The 25,945-nt window shown below is 43.0% G+C and overlaps 1 protein-coding gene across 1 annotated transcript in view; it reads right to left on the bottom strand.

Moving 5' to 3' along the window:
• Reep3 (receptor accessory protein 3) overlaps positions 1-25,945 on the bottom strand; it is a 78,146-nt gene that overhangs the window by 41,736 nt on the left and 10,465 nt on the right. The window contains exon 2 of the mRNA XM_059282144.1: positions 4,437-4,509. Coding sequence (XP_059138127.1) covers positions 4,437-4,509 — 73 coding nt within the window. The remainder of the gene's footprint in view (positions 1-4,436; positions 4,510-25,945) is intronic.

Below are 25,945 nucleotides of genomic sequence, written 5' to 3'. Positions count from 1 at the left end.
TTCCAGCCTCTGAATGATGCAGATCTTCCATCAGACTAGAGTCTCCAGAGGGCACACAGCCAGGTGGACACATTTTACATTTCTGAACTCTAGGGATGTTTGAGAAATAAATATTTTGTGGCTTTATATCTAGAATAGCGTGGTAATTGGGAAGAGCAGAAACTAGGCATGGTAATATGCAAAGGTATTCTGAAACTGTGGGAAATAAACGTACATGCTTTGTTTCAAGGAACATACCAACACCTCAAACGTGGTTTCTCAGAGTCTTGCTGTTAGATCAGTGGGTGACTGGGAGGTCTTCAGTCTTCTTATTGTCCCTCCCGCTTCAGTGCCACTCAGTTTTATTTCGAACTCACTGTACTTTCAAAGCTGAGTTGATTACAAAGCAATGATTGAACCAGATCTTTCTATTTCCCTAGTTTCTCTTCAACTATTCATTACAGTGGCCTTCCCAAAGACGGTTAGAAGAACCGTTACTGTGGTTGTTATAGGATCGTGGCAAAACTGTAAGAAGATAGCTGGGCAGTGGTGGCACACACCTTTAATTCCCAGCACTTAGGAGGCAGAGGAAGAGGCAGGCAGATCTCTGTGAGTTCGAGGCCAGCCTGGTCTACAGAGTGAGTTCCAGAACGGCCGGGGCTACACAGAGAAACCCTGTCTTGAAAAACAAAACAAACAAAAATTACAAGTAAATAATAACGAAATATTATTTAATGAAAAATTAGTAATGAATTCCCCCTTAAAAAACAACTGTGTAAGGGTTAGGAGGATAGGTCACTTGCCTAGAACGAACAAGGCCTTGGACTCAATTCCTGGAATTGCAAAAGAGGGTTATTGATCTGCTAAATCACGAGAACAACAACTTTTAAATCAACACGCTAAGCATATATTTAAACACTCTATATTGTATATGTTTTAGTTTCTTCAATTTGAATAAGAATGTTAATGGATTTTCTTATGCAGGTTAAGTTATTTTCAGCACACGAGGGAGAATTAAAATCTCAGAAGCACGTTCTCATTCACTGTCTTACATTTTCAAATGCTCCAGCAATAAAATCCTGAGTGCAAGGGAATAAAACACATAAACTTCTGTCTTCAAGTGGAGCTGGGTGTGATGGCATATGCCTTTGATCCTGGCACTTGGAATGTAGAGGCAGGAGGATCAGGGGTGTATGATCAGCCTCAGCTAGCAGCTACATAGTAAGCTGGAGGCCAGCCTGGGCTACTTGAGACTATGACCCAAAAAGAAAAAAAAAATGTAACAAAAAACAAAACGAAAGAAAGTAAAACTGATGCATAATCAAAGTAGACTCAACTTTTTTTTATAATTAGATCAACCTCTAAATAGCCATTTTCCTTCTTCTTTTGTAAGCATTCATTTACACATATTAGTGATTTATTTATACTTAATACTTTTATATTCTTATTGCTGTCCATTTATCTTGCTTGCATATCTGTTTGCCTATGTATGTATGTATGTATGTATGTATGTATGTATGTATGTATGTATGATCTATCTATCTATCTATCTATCTATCTATCTATCTATCTATCTATCTATCTATCATCTATCTGGGACAGGCTGTCTTCTGTCTGTCTGTTTATCTCCCTACCTGCCTGTGTACTTGTCAATCTATCTGGGACAGGGCATCTATTTATTTGTCTACCTACCTATCTATTTTCTATGTGGGACAGTATCTCTTCACTCTGTAGTCCAGGCTAACCTCAAATCCTCAGTGATTCTGCCTTATCCTCCCAAGTGCTAGGGCTGCAGGCATGTCCTTCTACACTTGGCCTGGGAATGCTTTGGAGGTGACAGGAGTCCACAGTTGAAAGACATACCACCCAGTTCTTCCATGGCACAGTTACTAGAATCAGAAAAAACGAATCCATTGAACAGACATTGCAAATGGATTTTTGCATTTATTAAATGCTGGCCAGTAGTATACTCCATGGCTCATATTTTCATGGCATTTTAGAGATTATGGGTCATTCATATTTTTTTACCATTGGAAAGAGAATTCCAAGTAAAGAATCTCACCGTAGAGTCGTGTTGTCTAGGGAACTGTGAAAGGCTGTGCTATGTTACATTTGGCTAAAAGCATTAAGTTGATAGTACTCCATGTCTATGGAAACAAATAAAAACATTGGTGGTATATTTCCCATGTCTCTGCGGGGTTCTGCATCTCTGTTTTACTAGGGGTTCATTTTCATTTTCATTTTATTTTTACAAAAGCCCTGGCAAATGACTTCTAGAAACAAAACAAAATTGCTTCATCCCCAGCACCACAAAGCACAGAACACAAAACAAACATAACCAAGCAGGTCCTTCACCACAGGCAGCTAGCTTGAGAAATGCTGTAAATGAAAAGCAAGTGTTGTTTTAAAAACTAACATACGCCAGCACTATAACATGGTACGCGAAATATTTATTACAGTATATATTGAAATATGTCCCTTCAAGCCATGTATAAAATGAATTTAAATTAAATTAGTATGACTTAATAAGCTTCCATGTCTTAAGACTACTTTCCCAATCCTAGATCCAAGAGATCTGTATCATAAAAGGATTTAAAAACTCCAGAGCACACCCAAGTAACTTCTTTACCTCTCATAAATGTATTTCACCATTATCACTGGGGTATATGGGTCTATGCATACATACACTTCATTACAAAAATTGGCTTTATATGAAAGAGAAAAATGACTTATAAAAAGTTCAATAGGTTAACTGCCAAAGTTTCAGCAGTGGCTCTATGCAACCTCAAATACCTGAAAACAGACTCTCAAGAATCAGGACTGGATTTCTGATCTTTGTGATCTCTTAAGAATTGGACGACGCCGGGCGGTGGTGGCGCACGCCTTTAATCCCAGCACTCGGGAGGCAGAGCCAGGCGGATCTCTGTGAGTTCAAGGCCAGCCTGGGCTACCAAGTGAGTTCCAGGAAAGGCACAAAGCTACACAGAGAAACCTTGTCTCGAAAAACCAAAAAAAAAAAAAAAAACAAAAACAACAACAACAAAAAAAGAATTGGACGACAGGGCTGCCAACCAAGGTCCCTCACAAAGAGCCACAGTAATATACCTCCAAGAGCCCAAAGCGGGCACTTAAGCAGATGCCCACACGGGCGTGTTTGTGCCAGCATTACTCATAAGAGCCGAAAGACAGGAGCAGTACAATTCAAATGTCTGTCAGCGGACGAGCAGATGAACAGCCCATTGTTTGGTTTACCAATACAATGGAGCACTGTTCCAGCCATCAAGAGGCATGAAAGACTGAAACATGTGAAAACATGGATTCAACTTAAAACACATTATGGCAGGCAAAGAAGCCAAACACACAAAAGGTCACTATGACAAGATTCCGTTGACGGGAATGTCTCCAGGGAGCACAACCTAATGAGCCGGGGTTTCACTTTAGATCGAGGAGAGCTCCAAGGAGATGGTGTCTGCTGTCTGTACAGCACTGTGAAAGTACTAAATGCAACAGATTGCTCATTTATAAATGGATATTCTGGCTCCTGAGTGTCACTCAAAAAAAAAAAAAAAAAAAAAAAAAAAAAAAAAAAAAAAAAAAAGGAGACCCACTGATTGGTTCGAGTTATTTCATACTGTCTGCTTATTTCTTTGATTAACTGTCCCAAGGTACACATTTGTCATTCTCTGGAAATGCACTCTAGTAAAACAGAAAGCTAAGCCAGGGCTCACAGGCAAGTATGAGGACCCAGGTTCAGAGGCCCCACACAACAGAAACTGCTGGGCACTATGGTACATGCTTGTAACCCTGGTACGGGGGAGACTGAGATGGGATGGGATTCTTTAGCTCTTTGGCTCCCTAGCCTAACGGAACCAGTTAGCTGCAAGTTCCCAGAGAGACCCTGTCTCAAAGAATAAAAAGAGAATGCATCCTACTGCTACCTCGGTCTCCACATGCATGCGCACTAAGGTGTGCCTCCGTGCATGTGAAGACACACAAAGCAAAGCGAAACAAAATAAAGTTAGCTTCAAGCCTGCCATTGTCAACAGGGATGAGGTAGGCACGCGTTCAATCGAAAGAGAGAGGAGACCCATGAAAGCTGAGGCTTGGTGCAGGAAGATGCATTCTCAGGGTATCTGCAGAATCACAGACCAGAAAAACTACAACGGTCCTCCAAAGCTGGACCAGCAACAAGCAGGCCCACAGACCTGAGTCCACTATGAGTCAGACCGCCCGAGCAGCCCATCCCTTCTCCTGGGAGCTCTGCACTCCTTGAAGGGCCAGTGGTCAGGGAAGGCTATTTGAAGCTTTACTGTTAGCTGTTGTCAAAGTTAGCGTTTAAAAAACAATTATTTTCATGAGTACACAAAACATCAATCTCACTCTCCGAAACAGCAGCAGTTACCCACGGTCTGTGTACTGTTGACATGTAAAATGAGAATGACTGAAATTTTACTTACATATTCCTTGACATTTTTCGTCTTCACAGCTTTGTAGGAATAGTATGCCGGATAGAGCATTCCAAACACCAGCCTGGAAGGAAATAAATTGATTAATCCAACACAGGGGATGATGCTTCTAAGAGCTCTAGACTTAACTCAGGAAACGTGTGAAGATGGTAAATTCACATGTCTACAAAATCACACAGAAACCAAGTCTACCCTGCGAGGCAAACTACAAACATATTCTTTAAAAACAAACAAAACAAAAACTGACTGTAGTAACACTCTGGATAGCAGCTTCATGGCAATGAAAACTTTGCCTTTTGAGAAAAACAACCAATTAACCAACCAACTAGCCAAACAAACAAAAACCAAAAAACCCCAAGTATCTTTTTCTTATTACTTAAAAAGTGTTCCATTTTTCTTTTCCTGAAGAATATTCAAAAATAAAAAAGGAAAACAAAAGCAGAAATTGTCCCAACTCTTCCAGTTGGAGAGAATCCCATATAATTTTTAAAAATTATTATATAGAGATCCTATTCTTCCATCAGAGAGCAAACTCAACACACACACACACACACACACACACACACACACACACACACACATACACACACACACACACGATATTGTGGTTTAAAAAAACAACAAAAAAACCTTCACATTTCAAATTACCAGTTTGAGCAGCAGTGGCTTTTATATGACATAGCTGTGAAGTAGTACTCAATATTAGTTATGATTTACATTAAAATAACTCTAAGCATGGGGAGAGGGATGGATCTGAGAAGAACCCAGAGGGAGAAGTGTGTGTGTGTGTGTGGAGTGATAGGATCAAAACACATTGTATAAATGTATGAAATTCTCAAATACATATTAAAGATAACTCTAAGCATTTATAAAATTACTTTAAATCACCAACAGGATTTAATGCATTTATTGCTATCAGTAAACATACAGAGGAAGGACAGACAGACACGTCACAACAGAATAGGGCTTACAGTTAGTTGGTGTGTTGCAGATGGAATGTATGTTCTCAAATGTTACTCAATAGGAATAATCCCAATGTTGCAGATTCCCACTATATTTATAAACTTTGGTTATTAGTACTTGTTATTGCATATAACACTGTAGGAAACAGTTCTCTGAAATTACACTTTTCAAGTAGCTTTTATCTACTTCAAAATACCTCCAGAGAGATTGTTTCATTTTGTGTTCTTACATACTCAAATCATGTTTAATTCAAAATATGCCAGATAAATAATAATATCCTGAGCATTAGTAAATCTGATTTTTTTTTTCAAGTGTTTACTAGTATTTGTTCATTTTCTGAGACAGGGTTTTTCTCTGTGTAGCCCTGGCTGTCCTGAAACTAGCTTTGAGGACCAGGCTGGCATTGAACTCAGAGATCTACCTTATGCCACCAATGTCTGATATTATTTGTATTATTTTAAGCGGCCCTTTTATCTTAGTTGGTAAGTTTTTCAGAAAAGTTAGAAAGTATACAAATAGTTTCTATATATGCTATGCACAGTTCCCCATTATTATTTTACATTGGGAACATACACTGTCACCTTGGCCCAGGGGCTTCCTCTGTCTTCACCTAGAATATGTCCTCTGCTCCAGGGCCCCACCCAGTAAAACACATCATACTCACATGTCTTTACACTTCTCTTTGGCCTGTACATGTCATACTTTCCTTGATGCTAAGGTCACTATGACAGTTTTGAGTATTGGTCAAGTGTACTTAGGATATTTCTCTATTCAAATTTGATGTTCTTCTCATGATTAGCCAGAGAGATGGGTTTTGTGGAGTAGACCACAGAGGCTAAGTACCATTGCTATCATATTATATCAAGGGCACATATACCAACAGAAATCATCAGTGTGTGTGTGTTAATCCTGATCAGTATGCAGCCCTGTTAGACTCTGCCCACTGTAAAATTTTGTTTTGTTTTGTTTCTTAAGATGGAGGTCTTGGCCAGGTGGTGGTGGCGCACACCTTTAATCTCAGAATTTGGGAGGCAGAGGTGGGTAGATTTCTGAGTTTGAGGCCAAGGTCTACAGAGGGAGTTACAGTCAGGGTAACACAGAGAAACCCTGTTTCAAAAAATAAACAAAAAGATGGAGGTCTTGCTATATGGCCCAGGCTGGCCTTGAGCTTGCAATCTTGAGCATCTGCCTCTAACTCCCAAGTGCTGTATTAGACAGACATGTGCTATCATGCCTGGCTGAGACAGATGTCTACTTTTCTTTCTTTTTAAAGACTTATTTTATATTTAAGTATGTGCATGTGTATGTAGGTGTATATGAGTGAAGGTGCCTACTCAAGTCAGAAAAAGGCACCAGACACCGCGTCCTCTGGAGTTGGAGTTACAGAAGCTGTGAGCCGCCTGACATGGGTGCTGGGAATCTGGGTCCTCTGCAAGAGCACAGCATGGCTCAACTATTGAGTCATCTCTCCAGCCTGTCCTTTTTTCTCTTGTCGTACTGCGGATTGAACCTGAGGCCTTTTGCAAGTGCTCCATCACTGAGCCATAGTCCCAGCTGATGAATCTTTCTTTCACTGAGTAAATATTTACATCTCTATTTTTAGCTCGCTCATAGCTTTTATTTTATATGTATTTATTTTGAGACGGTGCTTTCCTGGTGGTTTCCTTAGGCCTGGGTTTGTGGCTTTATGTCCCCAGGTCAGAAGAGAAATGGCAAGTTCTCTCTTGCTGGGGATTTTATCTTCAGCAACTGGAAGGCACACCCCTGAGAATCTCTGCCTCACCCAGCAACAGAACCCTGTGATTGTCACCTACTGACTCTCAGTCTCTGGTTCTGGGATTTTTAGCTCTGCCACAGAGCCCAGGACTTTTAGTTTAACATCAAATCTCCTACAAAGCTGAATAAAAACAACTATCCAAGTCTAAAACAGAACTGGATTCCCAGGGTGGCCGTGTGCTGAACCTCACCGTGCACACGAGGCATCAATGTGTAAATTACCAGGCACAGTTGTATTTTCCATAGACACATACACACATTTAACCCACTCTGTATTTCTCCTTAGATCTTGCACACCATCACGACAGTATCTTTCACACTGCCACATAATCCAATATCACCAGACTGGAGCTCAATGAGGCAGTCTTGGTTTTTCTCTCTCTGGGTCTGTCACCTCCTGCCCCTGGACCATACAATCTGGTCCCAGGCCTGTTGGCTCTTCCTTGGTGAGAGCAGATGCACCCATTTTCCTGCTTTATTTTCAATCTTGTATTCAGGGCCAGAAAGATAGCTTAATAGATAAAGGCGTTGGTCACCAAGCCCAATGACCTGAACTCAATACCAGAACCTAAATGGTAGGAGAGAAATGACGTCAACCAGGTGTCCTCTCACCTCCACACTTTCTCTGTGACACACACACACACACACACACACACACACACACACACACACACACTAGAAACAACAACAACAACAAAATCGCACAGCCAGTAACACACTGGGCTCATGGCATCCAGCTGACACTCTGGCTCATCTCCATGTGCTCCTGTGCACTGGCAAGTTAGTTTCTAATGGACCTGCTGCACCGCCATGCTCCAGGAGGTCACTAGCTGGCGGCCCTAGTCCCTTGCTGACCAGCCTCTGTGGGGACTCTTCAAAACAGAATTAGAAAATCACTACCTGATCCAAACCCTCTGCCCCAGTGTGGGCCTTTACTTCCATCCTGAGCGGAACTTCCTGCCTGGGACTCACCCTTCCCTAACGCTGCCTTCCCAGCCTCTTTCTGTTCTGTCTTATTCCTGCTTAATCAAGTCCTCAGGTGATGCCCCCCAGGCTCTTACCTACTTATACAGAACATCTGAATTATGGTCATTCTAAATTTTACAGAAATCTTAGTCAGACTTAGTCATTCCACATTTGGTATGATAATTTTAGATGGCTTAATGTATAATTTAGTATATAATTGACTTTCAAAACAGATACTTTTCTCAAATATAGTTGATACTCTGCATACAGGTGTGTTGTCCTTATTTAATTTGTTTGTTTGTTTGAGACAGGGTCTCCTTATGTAAACCAGGCTGGCCTTTAAGTCAGATAGATATCCTCTTGCCTCTGAGTGTGGGATGAAAGGTGCCTGATTTGCCCTTATTTTTAAATCTTTACATTGAACAACAACAACAAAATCAAACAAGTAGACAATCCCTAACGCCTCTCCTCTGTAATAACAGAAAACATCATTGCTTCTCATTTGCAACTTGGGAAAGAGAAAATATCTTTGTAAATAGTGGGGTGGGTTTTAAGGACTGAGCCTCTATTAGCCTGGCGGGTTATTAGTGTCCAATGTGAACACTGCTGGGCAACTTATTAGTAACATGAGTGCTGTTTTCGGGGGGTTGTTGTTGAGGGAGGTGTTATGTCCTTGAGTGGGGTTTACTGTTAATGTTTGTAACCTGGGAGGTCGGGCATGGAGCCAAGGCATGCACAGTTATAAAATGAAAAGTGCATTTAGGAGGCCACCTACAAGATCAACTTGAGCTTTATAAAGGGAATATTTACTCCAGATAAAATTCACCTAGAAATTTGAAATTTTTTAAAAAGTTATACAGGCAGAAAGAAATAGTTACTCACTTCCTCTTCATCTTATTTCCACCTAAAGAGAGTGAACATGGCTAAAAAATTCAAGATAGCCTACATTTCCAGTAAGGCTCCTTGAATTGTATGAATTGAAAAATGGACATGGATAAACACCACACACACACACACACACACACGCACGCACGCACGCACGCACGCACGCACGCACACGCACACGCACACACACGCTCTCACTGTTTAGAATACCAATTTAGGGAATACCAATTTAGGGAATGCCAATATATTTACCTTACTAGGAATATATGAAAATACACACTGAAATGAAAGGACTATTATTCTTAGCTACCCATGGTGGTGCACATTTGTAATCCTAGCACTTGGGAGGCTGAGGCAGGAGGATTACAGAAACTCTGAGACCAGCCTAGGCTACCAGTCTCAAAAAACAAAACAAAACAACCAAACTAGCCAAACAAACAAGTATGGAAATCATTTTTAGATTACTTTTATGTATGTGAGTGTTTTGCCTGTGTGTATGTATGTGCACCATGTGCCTGTCAGATGTCCTGAGAGGTCAGAAGATGACATCACATTTCCTTGGGGGTATAGTTAGACTTGGTTGTGAGCTGCCGCGTGGGTGCTGGGAATTGAACCTGGGTCCTCTGCAAGAGCAACAAGTGCTCTTAACTGCCAGGTCAACTTTCCAGCCCCCCAAAGAAGTAGTTTTTAAAAAAGATAAACAGGGACTGGAGAGATGGTTCAGTGGTTATGAGCATTGGCTGCTCTTGCAAGAAGACCCAGATCTAGATCCCAGCACCCACATGGCTCCAGCTCTAGGAGATGTGACACTTTCTTTTGACCCCTGTGGGCACCAGGCGTGCATGTGGTATACGTATATCAGGCAGGAAAATACTCATACACATAAAATAAAATTTAAAAACATCTAAAATATTTTGAATGGAGTAGGATAACACATGGATTAAACAGTCATGTAGTCATACCTAAAAAAAGAGACCAATAAATATCACAGATAACAGTTACCTTCAGCATTACATTCCCCTAAAATCTTTATATTACAAATTACTTCTCTAACACTATAAAATAATTCAAGCTACAGACTGTTAAAACAAATATAGCACACAATTAATCTGACAGGCCTACATATTTTCAAGGTATAATGTTAGCTGGCAAATTCTTATGTCACTCCTTTCAGAAGCAGACAAATACATGGTATCATATTAAGGGACAAAACTAAATGAAAAAGGAAACCTCAATGAGACTAGAAATTAGCTAAAGCAGAAGTGATATCAAGTAAACAAAACCAACTAGAGGAGCAAACATCAGAAGGATGGAAGGCGGAAGCACCAGGCTGGTCTGGAGGAGTTAATAACCAGCATGCCACCCTCAGAAGGCAACACGAAGTGCTTGCGACATCCTACACCGCTCTCAAAGAGGATTTAGACTCTCCCCGAGATGCCTGAACACCAGTAGGCTGGAGCAGAGATGACCAAGTGCAGAGGTTCCTGCTCCAACAGACAGGCGGGAGCAGGCGCGGCCAAACCACAGCGGTTCTTCCTCCAGCCCCCGTTCCTGTGGTAAAGACAGGCCACCAGTCGCTCACCACATTCAGTTCTGCGGTGTCAGCACGGCTCCTCAGCCTCATACCTAGAGTCTGAAGCTACACAAAGCTGCCTGTGATCCTCACTGCCTTGTTCTACAATCTTATTCCTCCAGGAAGAGTCATCCTGACATTGGATCAAGTTTGATCACCAGATTATATCTCTAGGTTGCTTAGCTCCTTTGGGAGAAAAAAGTATTACATTTTTAATTTTTCTTGAAGTATGGAAACTGCTGTGTACTGGAGGGCAGTGTGCTTGTACCCTTGCACGTGAAATTCCATGTATGAGGTTTACTTTGGGATTCAGTACTATAATATAGTGCTTAAGTGCTTAGCACTTTTCTTTCTTCTTTTAAAATAATGTTCTTATTTCTATTTAGTAAGATTACATTATGCCTTTCTTTTTCACGGATTGCCAGGAAACTAAGAATCAAATCTGTTCTTTAGTTACATCAATTATGGTGGCCCACTGTACTGGCATATTTGCATTTTTATTTCCAAAATTTCTCTGATTTGCTATTCTCTTCTCAATCCTATTTTTCTCCCACATATCCATTTGGTAAAAAAATTTCTCAGATAATCCGAAAGAGCACAGCAAAGAATCATGCAGTTATGATGTGACAGTCAGTGTGGTTAGGCACGGACCGCTTTCAGGTGCTCAGTGACAGGAAACGGAACCTAAGTAAGGCACTTGCCTCACAGCAGGAAGACTGACCTTTGATTCTCAGCACCTATTAAAAAGATGGGTGTGGTGGTGTGATTATAATCTCACTGGGGAGGTGGAGACAGGTGGATTCCTAGGGTTCAATGGCCAGCCTTTCCAGTCTACTTTGCAAATTCCAAGCCAGTGAGAGACCCTTTTCCAACAAACAAGACAACCACCACCACCACCACCAGGGTGGATTGTGTTCCAAGGAAGGACAGTCTTTTGGTCTCCATACATACCACACACCATCACACCATGTACCCCTTCCTCCTGGCGCCTGCACACACAAAACAAAACGGAACACAGCTTCCATAAAACACAGCTTCCATAATGGAATCATGAGTATATAACCTCAACTTAATCCTACCAGTGTTACTCGAAGAGCCTTGTCTGTACAAATCATCGGACGTACTGTTGTTATACACTTTACACAGGTGATTAATTTAAATAGAATTAGGTGGGTTAGAGAGATGGCCCAGGATTGGGGATTTAGCTCAGTGTTAGAGCCCTTGCCCAGTCAAGCCCTGGGTTCGATCCTCAGCTCCAAAAAAAAAAAAAAAAAAAAGAGAGAGATGGCCCAATGGTAAAGAGCATGTACGTCTTTCAGAGGACCTGAATTTAGTTCCCAGCACCCATGTGGTTTAGTTCCCAGCATCCAGTCCCATGGTGGCTCTCAACTGTCTGAACTCCAGCTCTAGGGGATCCAGTGCCCTCTTCTGAGCTCCATGGGTACCAGTCACACACGCATACATGCAGGGAAAACACTCATTTACATAAAAATAAATAGAGCAATTAAAAATGCAAAGCAAAAGTCATTTTGAGACATTGTTTCACCAGAGGTGAGCATGAAAACAGTGTCTTGGATGCTCTTTTGTTGTGGTGGTGGGTTTTTCAGACAAGGTTTCTCTGTGTAGCCCTGGCTGCCCTGGAACCCACTTTGTACAGTAGACCATGACACCTGAGTGCTCTGACCACCCCCACATCCATTTAAGAATTTTATTAATAATCTACTCTACAACAGTAGTGTTCTGGTTTTCTTTCTTTCTTTCTTTTTTTTTTTTTTTTGCAGATGATTTTTCCCTCCTAGGGAAAATCTTTTTATAGAGTCCCTCCCCCAGCCCCAACACACACACACACACACACACACACACACACACCTGTCCAGCTTCTGAAGACCCATTGAACTGGGAATGAGAGACTCTTAGAAGAGCCTGGACACCTGAACTTCTGCATTCCACATCTTCAACAGCTATGGTTCAACAATGTGCTCACTCTCATTTTAGATTAAAACTGACTCTGTGGAAACAATAGGTTGTCGCCATGAATTCAGTCCTAACTGGATTTAATTTTCTTTTCTGAGATGGAGTCATGTAACATAACCAAAGCGGTCTCTACCTCATGACCTTCCTGCCTCAGCTTTCCTAGTGCTGGAACGACAAGTGTGGGATTATGTCCCTAACTCTAACCCAGGGGTTCTCAACCTTTGGCAACCAGCTATCTCAAAAAATGCTTACCTTTTGATTCATAACTAGCAAAATGACAGTCATGAAGTAGCAACTAAAATAATTTTATGGTTGGGGGTCACCACAACATGAGGGTCTCAGCATTAGGAAGCCCTAACTAGATGTGTAAATTTTCTTTTGAGATTTTTTTGTTTTTGTTTTTGTTTTTTTGAGACAGGGTTTCTCTGTGTAGTTTTTGGAGCCTGTCCTGGATCTCGCTCTGTAGACCAGGCTGGCCTCGAACTCACAGAGATCCGCCTGGCTCTGCCTCCCGAGTGCTGGGATTAAAGGCGTGCACCACTACAGCCTGGCGAGATTTTTTTTTTAAATGTGTATGGGTGTTTTGCCTGAATGTTGCTTACGGACCACGTATGTGTAGTGCCCTTGTAGGGTAGAAGAGGGCATCGGAGATGGCTGTGAGTTGCCATGTTCTGACCAGAGCTTTAAGGTATCATGAAAGGAATTTATTATCTTGACTTTTGTAGAACTTGACTCTTGACCTTCTCCTAGAAACTTGAGCGACTGCGATCAAGTGAGTTACATGGGTAAACTAAAACAGCAGTTTGCAAACTTTCAGGCAGGCAGGGTCTCAGCACTCCTCAAATTCACTCTGGGGTTGACCCTGAGACTGTGGTTCTCCTGTTTGCTGTACCCCCAGCTCCCAAGTGCTGGAATTACGGGTATTTGCCACCATGCCCAATTTTATATGGTGCTAAGGCTGGACCAGGGCTTTGGGCACAATGGGCAAACACTCTACCAGCTGAGCTTATACACCCACAACTTATAAACCTTGGTAGACAATCAATTTTTTGCTTTCCTATGAACAATGATTAACAGCCAGTTCAAGGTCGAGTAACACACAGTATGCTCTCGACAGTCCAGTGATGAACTTCCCTTGTGAGTCACTGTGGCATTGTTTAAGCTGCCAGTGAATGCAGGACCCCTGTCAACGCAACGTGTGACTTCTGTCCTTACAGAGGTTTGCTGATGATGAAAATCTCCGCTAGCAATTTCTCCTCAGCTACGGCTAAGAGGCTGTAGCCTAAAAGAAAACGGCCAAGGAGAGAGGCTGAGTCCGTGCAGAAAACGTCCCCCAAATCCTGACTTTCTAGAATGAAAGGTTCAAGTTTTAAAACTGTCAAGGACAGAAAGAGACAGCACCATTCCTCAGGGGAGAGAGACTTCGTGCACATTTTCAAGTGCTATGAAGCTTGGAATTTTCATGTTGTCAGAGCTGAACCCTCATTTTATGCACAGCTTCAAATTTCTACTCTAAAAGGAAAGAGAAAGCTAGAGGGAAAAAGACACCCCCCCACACACACACAGAGCACATCACTCCTCACCCCTGCCCCCCTTTGCTTACCCCTTCACCCCGTCTCCATCCCCTAGCCATGCTCTTACTCCTATCCAAAGGGTCTACTGTGCGGTAGACCCCAGCCCACGGAAAATGTTAAGAACGCTGAGGGGTTGGTAGTGAAGCTTAATGGGTAGAGAGCTTGTCTAGCATGCGTAAAGTCCTGGGTTCAATCTCCAGCATAAACATAAACAGGGTTGATGAGGGTAGTGGTACACACCCACAAACCTAGGACTGGGAGAAGAGGCAAGAGAGTCAGAAATTCAAGGTTATCCTTAGATAGTTATTAAGTTCTAGGCCAGCCTGGGCTACCCACATGAGACCTTGACTCAAAGGGGAAAAAAAAGTAGGTGATATAAGTGTTATTGTGTTATTTCTACAAATGATAGAAGCAAAGTTCAGGGAGTCTAAAGACTAAAGAGTTTAAGAATGACTCACTCAGCGAGGAAGGGTTGACCTGGAAACATAATAAACACAAGACTTTTCAGTTCAAGACCTTTGCTCTCCTATACCCCCCAACAAAACCCACATGAAAGTTCGTATCACTTCAGACATTGTATAGCCCACTTCTCCCACGCTAGCAGATGAAATTAATATTTGGAAGATAGATCTAAGTCATCCCAGTTGTGATCTGCTAATAGAAAATTGTCCTAAAGAGACCTGAAGCCCATTTGTAAAGTGATGTACTGGGTGCTGAAAGGGCCATCCTAAACTTTAACCATGATACATTATATTCTGGATCCCATCGAACTTGTTAGGTAGCCAGACTCAGAGTGCTCATGATTACTCATCATCTGGCTGACTTCTGACTCCTGAGGAACTCTTCCCTCAGGAACTGCAGGCTTTATTTAGCCTCTTAAGCACAGGATCTGTAAAACCACACTTACCATTAGCCGTCCTGATTTACAGAGAATTTAAGAGTTGAGTTGTAACCTAAGATTTAAAACGAAATAAAACAAACAAAAAAACCCCAAAACCCAAAACCCAAAACACAGTTTCTGGTGAAGAAGAAGGAGGAGGAGGAGGAAGAAGAAGGAAGAAAGAAGAAGGAAGGAAGGAGGAGGAGGAGGAGGGGGAGGAGAAGGAGAAAGAGGAGAGAGAAGAAGAAGAAGAAGAAGAAGAAGAAGAAGAAGAAGAAGAAGAAGAAGAAGAAGAAGAAGAAAGCATATACAAACCAGTTCTGAAAATGTTGAGAAAATTTCCTTTCCTAAAATATACCCGACTATGCAAATGAAAAGGAGCCTAGCAAGGCAAGCCATACGTAGGGATTCGTGCCTTGCTGAGCAGCATCTCCAACTTCCCAGAATGAAGTCAGTCTTAAACCTCTGCCAACACGCCCCATAAAACACCCATTCCTACTGCGCCACCTAAGCTTCGGTCCCCTCCACTCACCCCAGAAAGCTCTGACAGGAGTCTGCCAAGCTGAAGAGAGCTTAGCAGTTTGTCTTCTTTTATTATTGTTTTTCCCTAGGGTTATTTCAAGACAGGGTTTCTCTGTGTAACAGCCCTGGTTGTTCTGGAACTCACGATGTAGACTTGACTGGCCTTGGACTCACAGAGATACACCTGCCTCTGCCTCCCTCATGCTGGGATTTTTGTGGTTCTTAAACTACTTCGTTCATTTCATTGGCTTAGATCATTCTAGTACTTACGGTATCTCCGATACGGTAACGTTTCCCATGCCACTCCCAGTGGTTAGAACAATCCCCCTCTTCATGTAGAGAGCACCCCTCCTTTCCAACTGTCTTTCCTTAATGAGGCTGAAAGGCTTGGTAGCCTCATTTCATAGGACAGGCCATAGTACAAATTATGTTATCAAAATAAATAGCCAGAACATAGTGGTCAGACGCTGTAAAGGCATTTTAAAAGGCTCCTGACATTTTCTTAAGTCAACCACCTAAGAGGAGGATGTGCAAGCCATCTCCTTGAGTGCAGGAAAACCAGGGAGGTGGGTACATTCTTCTCTATCTTGGACAACTGAACAAAAAAAGAAACAAACCGGCCACAAGAACTTCAGCACAACCTAATTTCATCCCGAGTTCAGTCATTACGGAAACCAGCATGCTGGCTGCTTGGCACGCCAAGTCCTCTCCTCTTGGGAAACACTGTTCATGTGTTAGGAAGGGAAGTTTTGGATGACACCACACCGCTGCCCCTCTGAAGAAATGGTGCAGTCTTCCCCATTCCTGACTTGGTGGCCACCGCCCCCGTAAGAAACATAAAATTAATTAAATAAATGGTAAAAACATGTCAAAACTCTTCCGTATGATGGGTTACTCCATGTTAACTTCCCAAGTACAAGATTTAGCTATTAATTTTACTTACTTAAAAAGAGGATTCGTTGCTGGGCGCTGGTGGCGCACGCCTTTCATCCCAGCACGTGGGAGGCAGAGGCAGGTTGATCTCTGTGAGTTTGAGACCAGCCTAGTCGCAGTGAATTCCAGGACAGCCAGGGCTATGTAGAGAGACCCTATCTCAACAGCCCGCCCCCCCCCCCCCCCCCCCCCCGCAAAGATTTGTTTTTGTTTTTATTTGTGTATATGTGTGCATCTCTGTATCTGCCACAAGTGGGTACCATTAGGAGTCAGAAGACTTGGGGGCCACGGTGAACCACTCGCTGTGCTTAGAGTCCAACGGGGCCTCTGGAAGAGCAGCAAATGCTCTTAGCCTTGAGCCACCCCTCTAGCCCCTCCCCCATCTAGCTCTCTGTCTGTCTCTCTGTCTATCTATCAGTACCAGAGATTAAGGCACGGTAGGTAAATACTCTCCTACTGGGCTCTATCCCCTGGCCTATTAGGCATTAATTTTGGATATTGTATTTTGTAAATTTTACAATTTGAGATATACTTAACAATCTCTGCCTTACCTAAGGATACCGCATGGTTGCAATCTCTTCAGAAGCACTGGCTCTCAGCCTCTGGGTCATTTTTTTATTCATTTATTTAATTATGTACTTAAAATATAATTATACCATTTTCCCCCAAACCCTTTAACCTCTTCCATGTTTTCCCTTCTCAGGGCTCAGTCCATGCTAGGCAAGCACTTTCACTACTGAGCTATATCACTGCACCAAAAAGTATTTAGTTTGATTTCTATAGGAAATTATTACCAAAACGTTGAAAACAGTAATTTCTCTGCATAACAGCATTGGCTTTCTAAGGTCATTGGTTGACTATGTTGCCAGTAGTATTTGGTTTCCCTTGGATGAATAAGAGTCCTCATTGTTTGAATGGTTTTATTACTAGTATGTTGTGGGATATTTTGACCGCCCTGTGATACTCCAGACTGTCAATAAAGTTTACTTTGAATCAAGGGGCGGAGCTAGTGACTAGCTGACTGGATTTAGCCGTAAAGAAGCCAGCAGTTTGGATAGAGAACATGCAGAGGAAGGAAAGGGTGGGGGTTAGAGTTTGAGTTTCCTTTTGGTTCTGGGGCGAGGGAAGAGATGTGTCTCTTGTGGTGTCTCGGGCCAAAAAGCAAGGTCAGCAAGTTGCTACTCAACCTCTCTGAGCTAGTAGGTTTTCACCTCAGCCTTTGACTCCTGAGTCTTATTGATAAATAGAACAATAGAGACTTAATTTAAACCTACATATCATGGCCATGGGACTGGGAGCCCTGCCAAGCTGTGGCCAGAATGGTTGGGTGCTGATTGTCTGCTGTGGGACCACAGATGATAATTAAAATATCAGTAGATTCACGTGCAGCCATTAAGCTGACAGAAAAACATCATTAGTATATTTAATACATCATTAACGACTTTTTTTTTTTTTTTAAAAACCAAGGCTGGGTGTAGTTCAGTAGGTAGAGAGCTTGTCTAGCATGCACAAAGCCTGGGTTCTATTCTTGGCACCACATAAACAGGGTATGACCGTGTATGCCTTGAATCCCAGCACTCATAGCACAGAGGAGGCAGAGGCAGGACAATCATGAGTTTAAAGTCATCCTGGGAAATATAGGGAGTCTGGAGCTAGCCTGGGATACATGAGACCCTGACTGAAAAACAAACAAACAAACAAACAAAAAACAAACAAACAAAAGACCCCAGCAAGTTCTGGTATCTTTGCTTGTTTTCGGTAAGGTCAATCAGTCACAGCTCTGCTTGTGTTTTCTAGGCTGCTGGAGGTGGGCCTTTAAGCAGATCTCTGTGTTTACATTTTGAGAAGCTCTGTTCTAAAAGAGACAACCAGAACAGTGTGAATCAAGTCTCTCACTTGGCACTTCCAGGGTTGGAGGTAGCTGAGAGCAGTTCAGAACTCCCCACATCTGATGCAAACTGTAGACATGCATCCCAGAGACCACCGCTTGGCCACTGACAGAGTGCCTAATGTCCCTCATGTCTATGGTGAAAGAATAAAAAACAAAAACAATAGACCCCAAACCCAATATTTTCACGCTCAAGAATGTATTTTTTTTCTTTAAATGCACAACCAGTTACTATTTAAGGCCAACTTTAAACAATCATGATTTCTATTTGATTGTAAAGATTTAATAGCTTGAAACAAGAACTCCAGGAGCTTTAATTCTTTCTCCAAATATATGAAGAGGACTGAAATATGGTTCGGCATTACATAATGTTGCCACCTACTCCCGAAACAGAATTGAGCGCCTAGCAACAGCAGGGGGTCATCTCAGGAGAGCACTGATTGCTCACTGGAGCATTCAAGACACAGATGCTTTCCTGAGCTTATCATGCCCAACCCTGCTGAACACAGGCTGGGTAACCTGGGTCCCGGGCCACCTCATGAACAGTGTCCTCCAATGGTAACAGCTGAGATAGTCAGGGTGGGTCTATCTACCTCTCCGTTACAAAAACTCCAAATAAACTGTGAAACCTTTGTAGAAAATATGCATCCTTTACACACATCTGTCTTCCCTCAGGGATATATTTTTAGATTTGTATTTATTACTGTTGTGTGCATGATACGTGTGCGTGGGTGCACGAGTGTCATAGCATACGTGTGGAGATCAGAGGGTGATTTTTAGAGTCTATGCTCTCCTTGCACCTTTACATGGCTTTTCAGGTTGCCAGGCTTGCCCAGTAAGTGCCCCCCTCCCCCAGCCCTTCCAGCGGAGCCCTCTAGCTGGCCCATTGGCATTTCGTTGAAAATGGGAAGGGTTACTACTTTTCTTGATGTTAAGTTTTCCAGTTCTATCTCCCATACTGCAATAAACGGAAGCATGGAGGTGCCTAAAATGTTGGAAGCTTTTCCTTTTCCTTCCTTCATTCCTTTCTTTTTGGAGACAAGTCTCACTACGCAGTCCCCACCTGTTGATGGTTCTGAGAGCTGGGATGAAAGGTGTGCTTTTCTTTTTTTTAGATGCTTTTCTTAAAATAGTAACCTCATGTTCAAGACAAGACTTATACAACCTTTCAAGCCGCAGGTAAATTTGAACAACCATAGTTCCCACTCAATCCCAAAGGTGTAGCAGCAATTAAAGACCCAGGGTGCTCTGGCTCCCCTTGCAAAGACACGGAGAATAGGAACACACTTAGCTTTCTACAGTACTGCCAGCGTTTCAGAAAGTTCTGTGTTCCTTGGCTATTTTCATGCACACCACTCCTGATGTAAAATAGCCTGTCCACGTGTCTTTATATGTTCGGAATATGAGACATATCTTTTTTTTTTTTTTTTTTTTTAAGGCGGTAGCTTTATTAGGCTTTATTTTGTGTGAACGCATGGGCTTGTGAGTGTGTATGTTTCAGGGTGGAGGTCAGAGGACAAATGCAGGAGTTGGTTCTCTCCTCCCACCCCGTGGGTAACTGAGGACTGGACTCGGTGGCTGGGCTTGGCGGAAAGAACCCTGACCACTGAGCCGTTCCGTCAACCCTACTCTTTGCCTTTATAGACTACTAACATTTTGTCCCATTCTGGTTTCTTCTCCACTTGCCCTGGTGGCTGAGAGGGAAATATATAATTTTAGTCTACTTCAACTCATCATTATCAGCCTTGCCCTTAGAATGAATGCTGCCGGTCTTGTTTAAGGGTGCTTTTCCCAACCTTGAAGTTATAGAAGCGACTTTTTGATATTCTAGACACTTTACTGTTTCAGTTTTGCAGCCACACTGGAACTGACTGTGTGTGGTCTGGGATGGAGGCTATGATCAGCGAGATCAGGATATGTAATTAATTCAAGGTGTCATTATAAAGAGCCATCTTTCCCGAGTGCTCCATACTCGACACTCAGTTGCCCATCTCCTGGTCTGTTCCCGCGAGGGTGCCCCACTGTCTTAAGTCCTGCAGACCGAAAGGAGTCCTCATGTTGGACTGAGTCCGCTCTCCCAGTGCTGTAATCTGGTCAAACAGATCACCACCTCGCTACTGTCACTTGCTGCTGTGAGACCGTTGGGGTAGTCTCTGACTTACGCGTTTTTCATACTGCGATAAAACTTGGCACTTTCTTCTTGAAGTTGATAAATTCCCTACGTTATGACCTCATCCAATTTATTTATTCTGAACATCCACAGCCAACCTGTCAACCGGCTTTCTAATTCTAAAAAAGAAATCCCAAGTCTAACCAATGCTGTCACCCTGGTCCAAGGCACCATTCCTCTTTACTAGTTTATTAAAAGATCCCGTTAACTGACCTCCCAGCTTCCACCCCACTGTCCCCAGTCTGTCCCCACTGCACAGCGATCTTTCAAAACACAAGATCTGATCGTGTCACTTGCCCCTCTCTTCTCAAACCTGGCTCCCCATGTGCTCAGCACAGATCCCCAAGCTGTCAACTGCCTATGCCTCTAGTAAGACCACTGCTCTGCTCTAGCCACACGGATCCTCACAGCTGTCACAGCCAGCCACCGGGCTTGCCCTTGGCAGGTGTCTTTACTGGGCCTCTCTTCCAGCTAAGCTGAGCTCTTGAGCAGCCAAGGCCCCTACCTCCTGCATGTCTTTGTTCAAGTCAGCCTCTCACTTCCTGAGCCACCCTATTTGAAATAAGGCATTCCGCCCCTAGACTAAAGGAAAACACAATCCAAACAGTGTCTTATCTTTTGACAGAAACACAACACTAGGAAGAAGTACCCATAGTAACCACAAGCGATTTCAATAGCAAACATCCATTTGTTTCAGACAGCTGATTCTGTCCTTCTATTCACACACACAAAAAAGACAGCTACAGAAATTAATCTAAAGTATGCTAAATACTACAGATGGAAGTCCTTTGCTGACCAGAGATCTGTTTCTTTTTTTCTTTTTAATGTGTGGAGAAGAACCACGTAAGTTAAGCGGCCTTTGCTTCAGTGAATTAATCTCTACCACATACTTACACAAGGGGAAGGGGACAATTACTCGGAATCTCTAGGCGCTGGGGTACATTTCTTATAGTTTTTGGATTGATGGTCATCTCTCCATTTCTGATTCATCAGTAGTTCGAGCAGAGAATCTACACGTAACTTCTTTAAAGTTTCTTTGCTTCGTTAAAACAATTCTTTCCACAGAGTGTTTTCCTTCCTGGTTTCTCACTAAACATTTACCTTTTCCTGCTTTTCTTTTATTAGTTTCCATGACAACACATTGAACCACATTTTAAATACCATATAGCTTTTCTTAGACTCTAGAGAAAGGACATGCAAGAGAAGTTGGACATAGTCCAGAAGTTTCTTTTAGGGCTGCATACACACATACCAGCTACACAGAAACAGGATTCAGAAAATGAACACCCACTCCCAGGATCATTTGGTAAAACTAGCATCATGGCAGACTATGTGTGTTCCTATTTGTCACTCAGAAAACTCACGATTTGTGAGTCTATTCTCCCCTACCAAGTATTTGAACCTTGTAAGAGTTTATTTCTTTGAAGATTAATTATTATTATTATTATTATTATTATTATTAACTTTTTAGTTAAGCGTAAGTCTGTGTGTGTGTGTGGTGATGCTGTGGGGCCTGGAAGAAGGTATTGGGTCCCTTGAAGCTGGAGTTACAGTCAGTTGAGTTACTATGTAGGTGCTGGGGATCAAACCTGGGTCTTCTGCAAGAGCAGCGAATGCTCTTAACTACGGAGCCATCTCTCTAGCCTTGGAACTTACACTTTTATATTGTGGCTGCTTTAGTTGGCAGAGATGATTTGGATGAATTTACCTATAGACAAACGAGCATAAGGCTCCAAACCCAGAAACGTTACCAAGGACCCTTTGGAGACGTGGCATGCATGGTACTGCAGCAAGTAGCATGCAGCCACTGCACACATATGAGCTTTTACTGCTTGCTAGACTGTGTTCTCATGCTGTGGGCTGGAGACGTGATAGCCATTTCTAGGTTCAAACTCATGAGGTACTGAGAGAGTGCTCTAAGAAACCCCAGATGGCCCATCTCCCACATTCTTAAGATGCTTCTAATACATTTGCAAGTAATACTAAAAGGACCAACTTTGTCTGAGGGGGATTACTTCTTTTAAACATTTTTTTTATTACATTTGTGTGTCTGTGTGTGTGTGTGGGAGGAGGGCAAAGGTGTCTATTCTCTCCTTCTACTATGTGGGTCATCAGGCTTGCAGGCAAGCACCCTCACCTGCTGAGTGAGTCATCTTGATGGCCCAGGAGGGTTGCTTCCTTATAGACCACTGACTGCCTCTTGGTAAGCTTCAGAGGATCTTGAGGGCTCAGAGTGCTTGTTTTACTATCACTAAATAACCAAAACTAACATCATTTCATCATTTTTACTTCCTTGTTTGAAAACGGTGATATTTGGCAGTTTTATCCTGTGTTAGTTTCTGGCACTATTACCGCCAAAGAAATCCAGCATAAAGTCTGACTGCGTGTTCCATGCAAGGAGGAGCCCTTGGAAATAAGGATGCCCAGCCCATCCTAGATCTGCTCAATCAGACTCTTTGGGAATGGGGTCCAGGAAAAAGGTTTCTACAAGCTTCCAAATAAGCTACAGTACTCATGAGCTCTAATGATATGTGTGTCCGTCTGTGCCTCCCACCCTCTTCTCTGTGACAGGGTCTCATTAGTCTGCCCAGGCTGGTTTGGAATGTGAGGGCTCAAGTGATCATCTCACCTCTGCCTCCAGAGTGGCAGGTATCACTGTATTCTAATGAGGCATTCAGCAACTGTCTCTGATGCTCACAAGGTATTCAAGCGTCTGTATGAGAATGGATACTGCCAGCACTCAGGAGGCAGAGGCAGGCAGATCTCTGTGAGTTTGAGGTCAGCCTGGTCCATATCGCAAATTCCAGGAGAGCCAGGATTACACAGAGAAACCCAGTCTCAAAACAAAACATAAAAAACAAAAACAAACAGACAATAACAACAAAAAGATAGAAAATGGATACTCTTCTTTAAGAGCACGGAAACTCTGAAATAAAGATGTTTTAAGAGGTCAAAGCCATCATTCCATCAATGGTATTTCTCAAATTACATCATGCTAGAACTGCTTTTCTGGCCCCAAACTGTAATTTTAAACAATCTCATCTTACAGAATTCATTTTGAGAGGATGAATAAGGCTAGGAAATCTTTTGAGACAGGGACTCATATATAGTCTAGGCAGGCCTGGAACTTCTGATTCTCCCGTCTCCAATTCTCAAGCACTAGGATTACAAGCATGGGTGGCCACGCTCCGTTTCAAGGTCAGAAAATCTTATCTGTTTACCAGGACTTGGTTTCCTAGATTAAAATGTTAGCAAAACATAAAGACTGATAAACCATAGCAAAATAAGAATCCAACCAGTCCTAGAGGGAATCTAGGTCATTCAGAGCCCATATGGAGGTAAAAACACTTTCCAAGCCGAAAAAGCTACATTTGCAAAGTGTTTTTACGTCTGAGTGACTGCTGCATTACTGGGGTGGGGGACGGGGGACCAGGTGGGGTGGGAATGGAGGTCCGGGTGGGGTGGGGGTGGAGGTGGGGGTGTAGAGGTGACTTTTAAAATTCCAACCCAGTATCCTCAAATTACATATCTTTACAGACAGAGCTGCAAATCTACAAGCTGATGTGTCATATCCGGTTCTGGATGCTCCGAGGCTCTGTGTGTGTGTGTGTGTGTGTGTGTGTGTGTGTCATTTACTGACCACGTGAACACAGCACGGGGAATGAACAAGAGCAAGGGACCAGGTGGACAAGCCAAATAAACCCTGGCCACCAGAGAGTGACAGATGCCTTAGCCAGATCGTCCCTACAGCAACTGTGAGCCCCGGGAAAACACACACCTCTTCATGTTCTCCTTCTTTCAGATAAAGAGAGCTCAGGGTGGTGAAGGAATACCTAACTCCACGTCAGGCTTCCTGTTAGTGCCAGATGCCTTCTGCCACTGACAGTTCCGAGCCACCTAGAACCCACCGCTAATTCTTCCCCTTCGAATCCCATGAAATTGCTCTAAAACACACATGCTACGTGAACTCCCCCCCCCACCCAGTCCCTCCTTCCCTCTCCTTCTCTCTGTCTCACTCTCTGCCTGCAGAGATGGGGACTGAACCCAGGACTTCATGCATGCAAGGTGAGAACTCTAACACTGAGCCACATCTCCAACTCAAATTACTTTTCTGGAAGCACTGGGTAGTCTCAAGCAATGTAAGATTTTTTTTTTTTTTTTTTTTTTTTTTTTTTTGGTTTTTCGAGACAGGGTTTCTCTGTGTAGTTTTGTGCCTTTCCTGGAACTCACTTGGTAGTCCAGGCTGGCCTCGAACTCACAGAGATCCGCCTGGCTCTGCCTCCCGAGTGCTGGGATTAAAGGCGTGCGCCACCACCGCCCGGCTTAAGCAATGTAAGATTTTTGACTAGTCAGCCCATCAAAACAGACCAGTGATAGCATTAAAACACAGAACACAGCCACTGAGTGTAGACTTTAGTCTACATTTCATTATCCATATTACCTCCCAGGGTTGGCCTCATTAATTCACACACTTTTAAGTGCTGAGTTACTTTTTATAGTAATATGCTACATGTCAAAGAGTAGACAGGAGAGTAACTCCTGGGGCTGGAGAAATGGTATGGTAGGTAAAGCATTTGCATGCACGGGTGAGGACTTGAGTTTGGATCCCACGCCTGTAATCCCAACACACCTACAGTGAGATGGGAGGCAGATACTGAAGCCCCAAAAGTCCAAAGATCTGCTAGGCTGGTATACCCAGAGACAAACAAGAGACCCTGTCTCAAACAAGGTGAAAGGCAAGGCCTGAAAGCCATGGGATGCCCTCTACCCTCTACACCAACACTGTGACACACCCATGTCTCCTCCTCAATATTTAAAAAAGGTAAAAAGCATCCAACTCTCATCTGACAATCCGTGGAAATAAAAAAGAGAGCATTTAACTAGCTAGCTATGCATCTGCTTCTAGAGCCTCAAAAACCCTTTGGATAAACATGAAGTTGGCCATTCTTCACTGGACGTAGACCAGCTTTGAGAAAAAGGACAAGAGACAGGCTGTTCGGCAGTTTCTCAAAGGTTCTGGCCTTCTGTTCAAAGCCTCGTGATGACAGGTGCGGCTCCTTCCCTGCCTCCATCTGTGGCCTGGCGGAGCGCTAGAACCGGCCCTCACACCAGCAAGAACATATGGGCTGGGACAGGAGCGGCCTCTCCTTCCCATGGTATCTGCTCCCTGCCTGCCTCAGCTTGTCCCTTTAGTTCTTGCAGGTAGCTCCCAACTCACTCCAAGTGTTAAACATGTTTCCAGTGTAAAGACTGATACAAAGGAAAGAATATATGACCCCTACCTCTATGTTATATAGCACGATAAAGTGAATTCCATGAATCTGGCAAACAGGAGCAGGATGCCGTAATACCAACCTCTAGATCCCTTGCTGCTTTCACAGCTAACCCTTATCCTA

The sequence above is a fragment of the Peromyscus eremicus genome, chromosome 16_21 (assembly GCF_949786415.1).
Source record: "Peromyscus eremicus chromosome 16_21, PerEre_H2_v1, whole genome shotgun sequence".
In the NCBI taxonomy this organism is placed as follows: domain Eukaryota; kingdom Metazoa; phylum Chordata; class Mammalia; order Rodentia; family Cricetidae; genus Peromyscus; species Peromyscus eremicus.
Note: the sequence above shows the minus strand (reverse complement) of the source record. Positions and strands in the feature narration are given on the sequence as shown.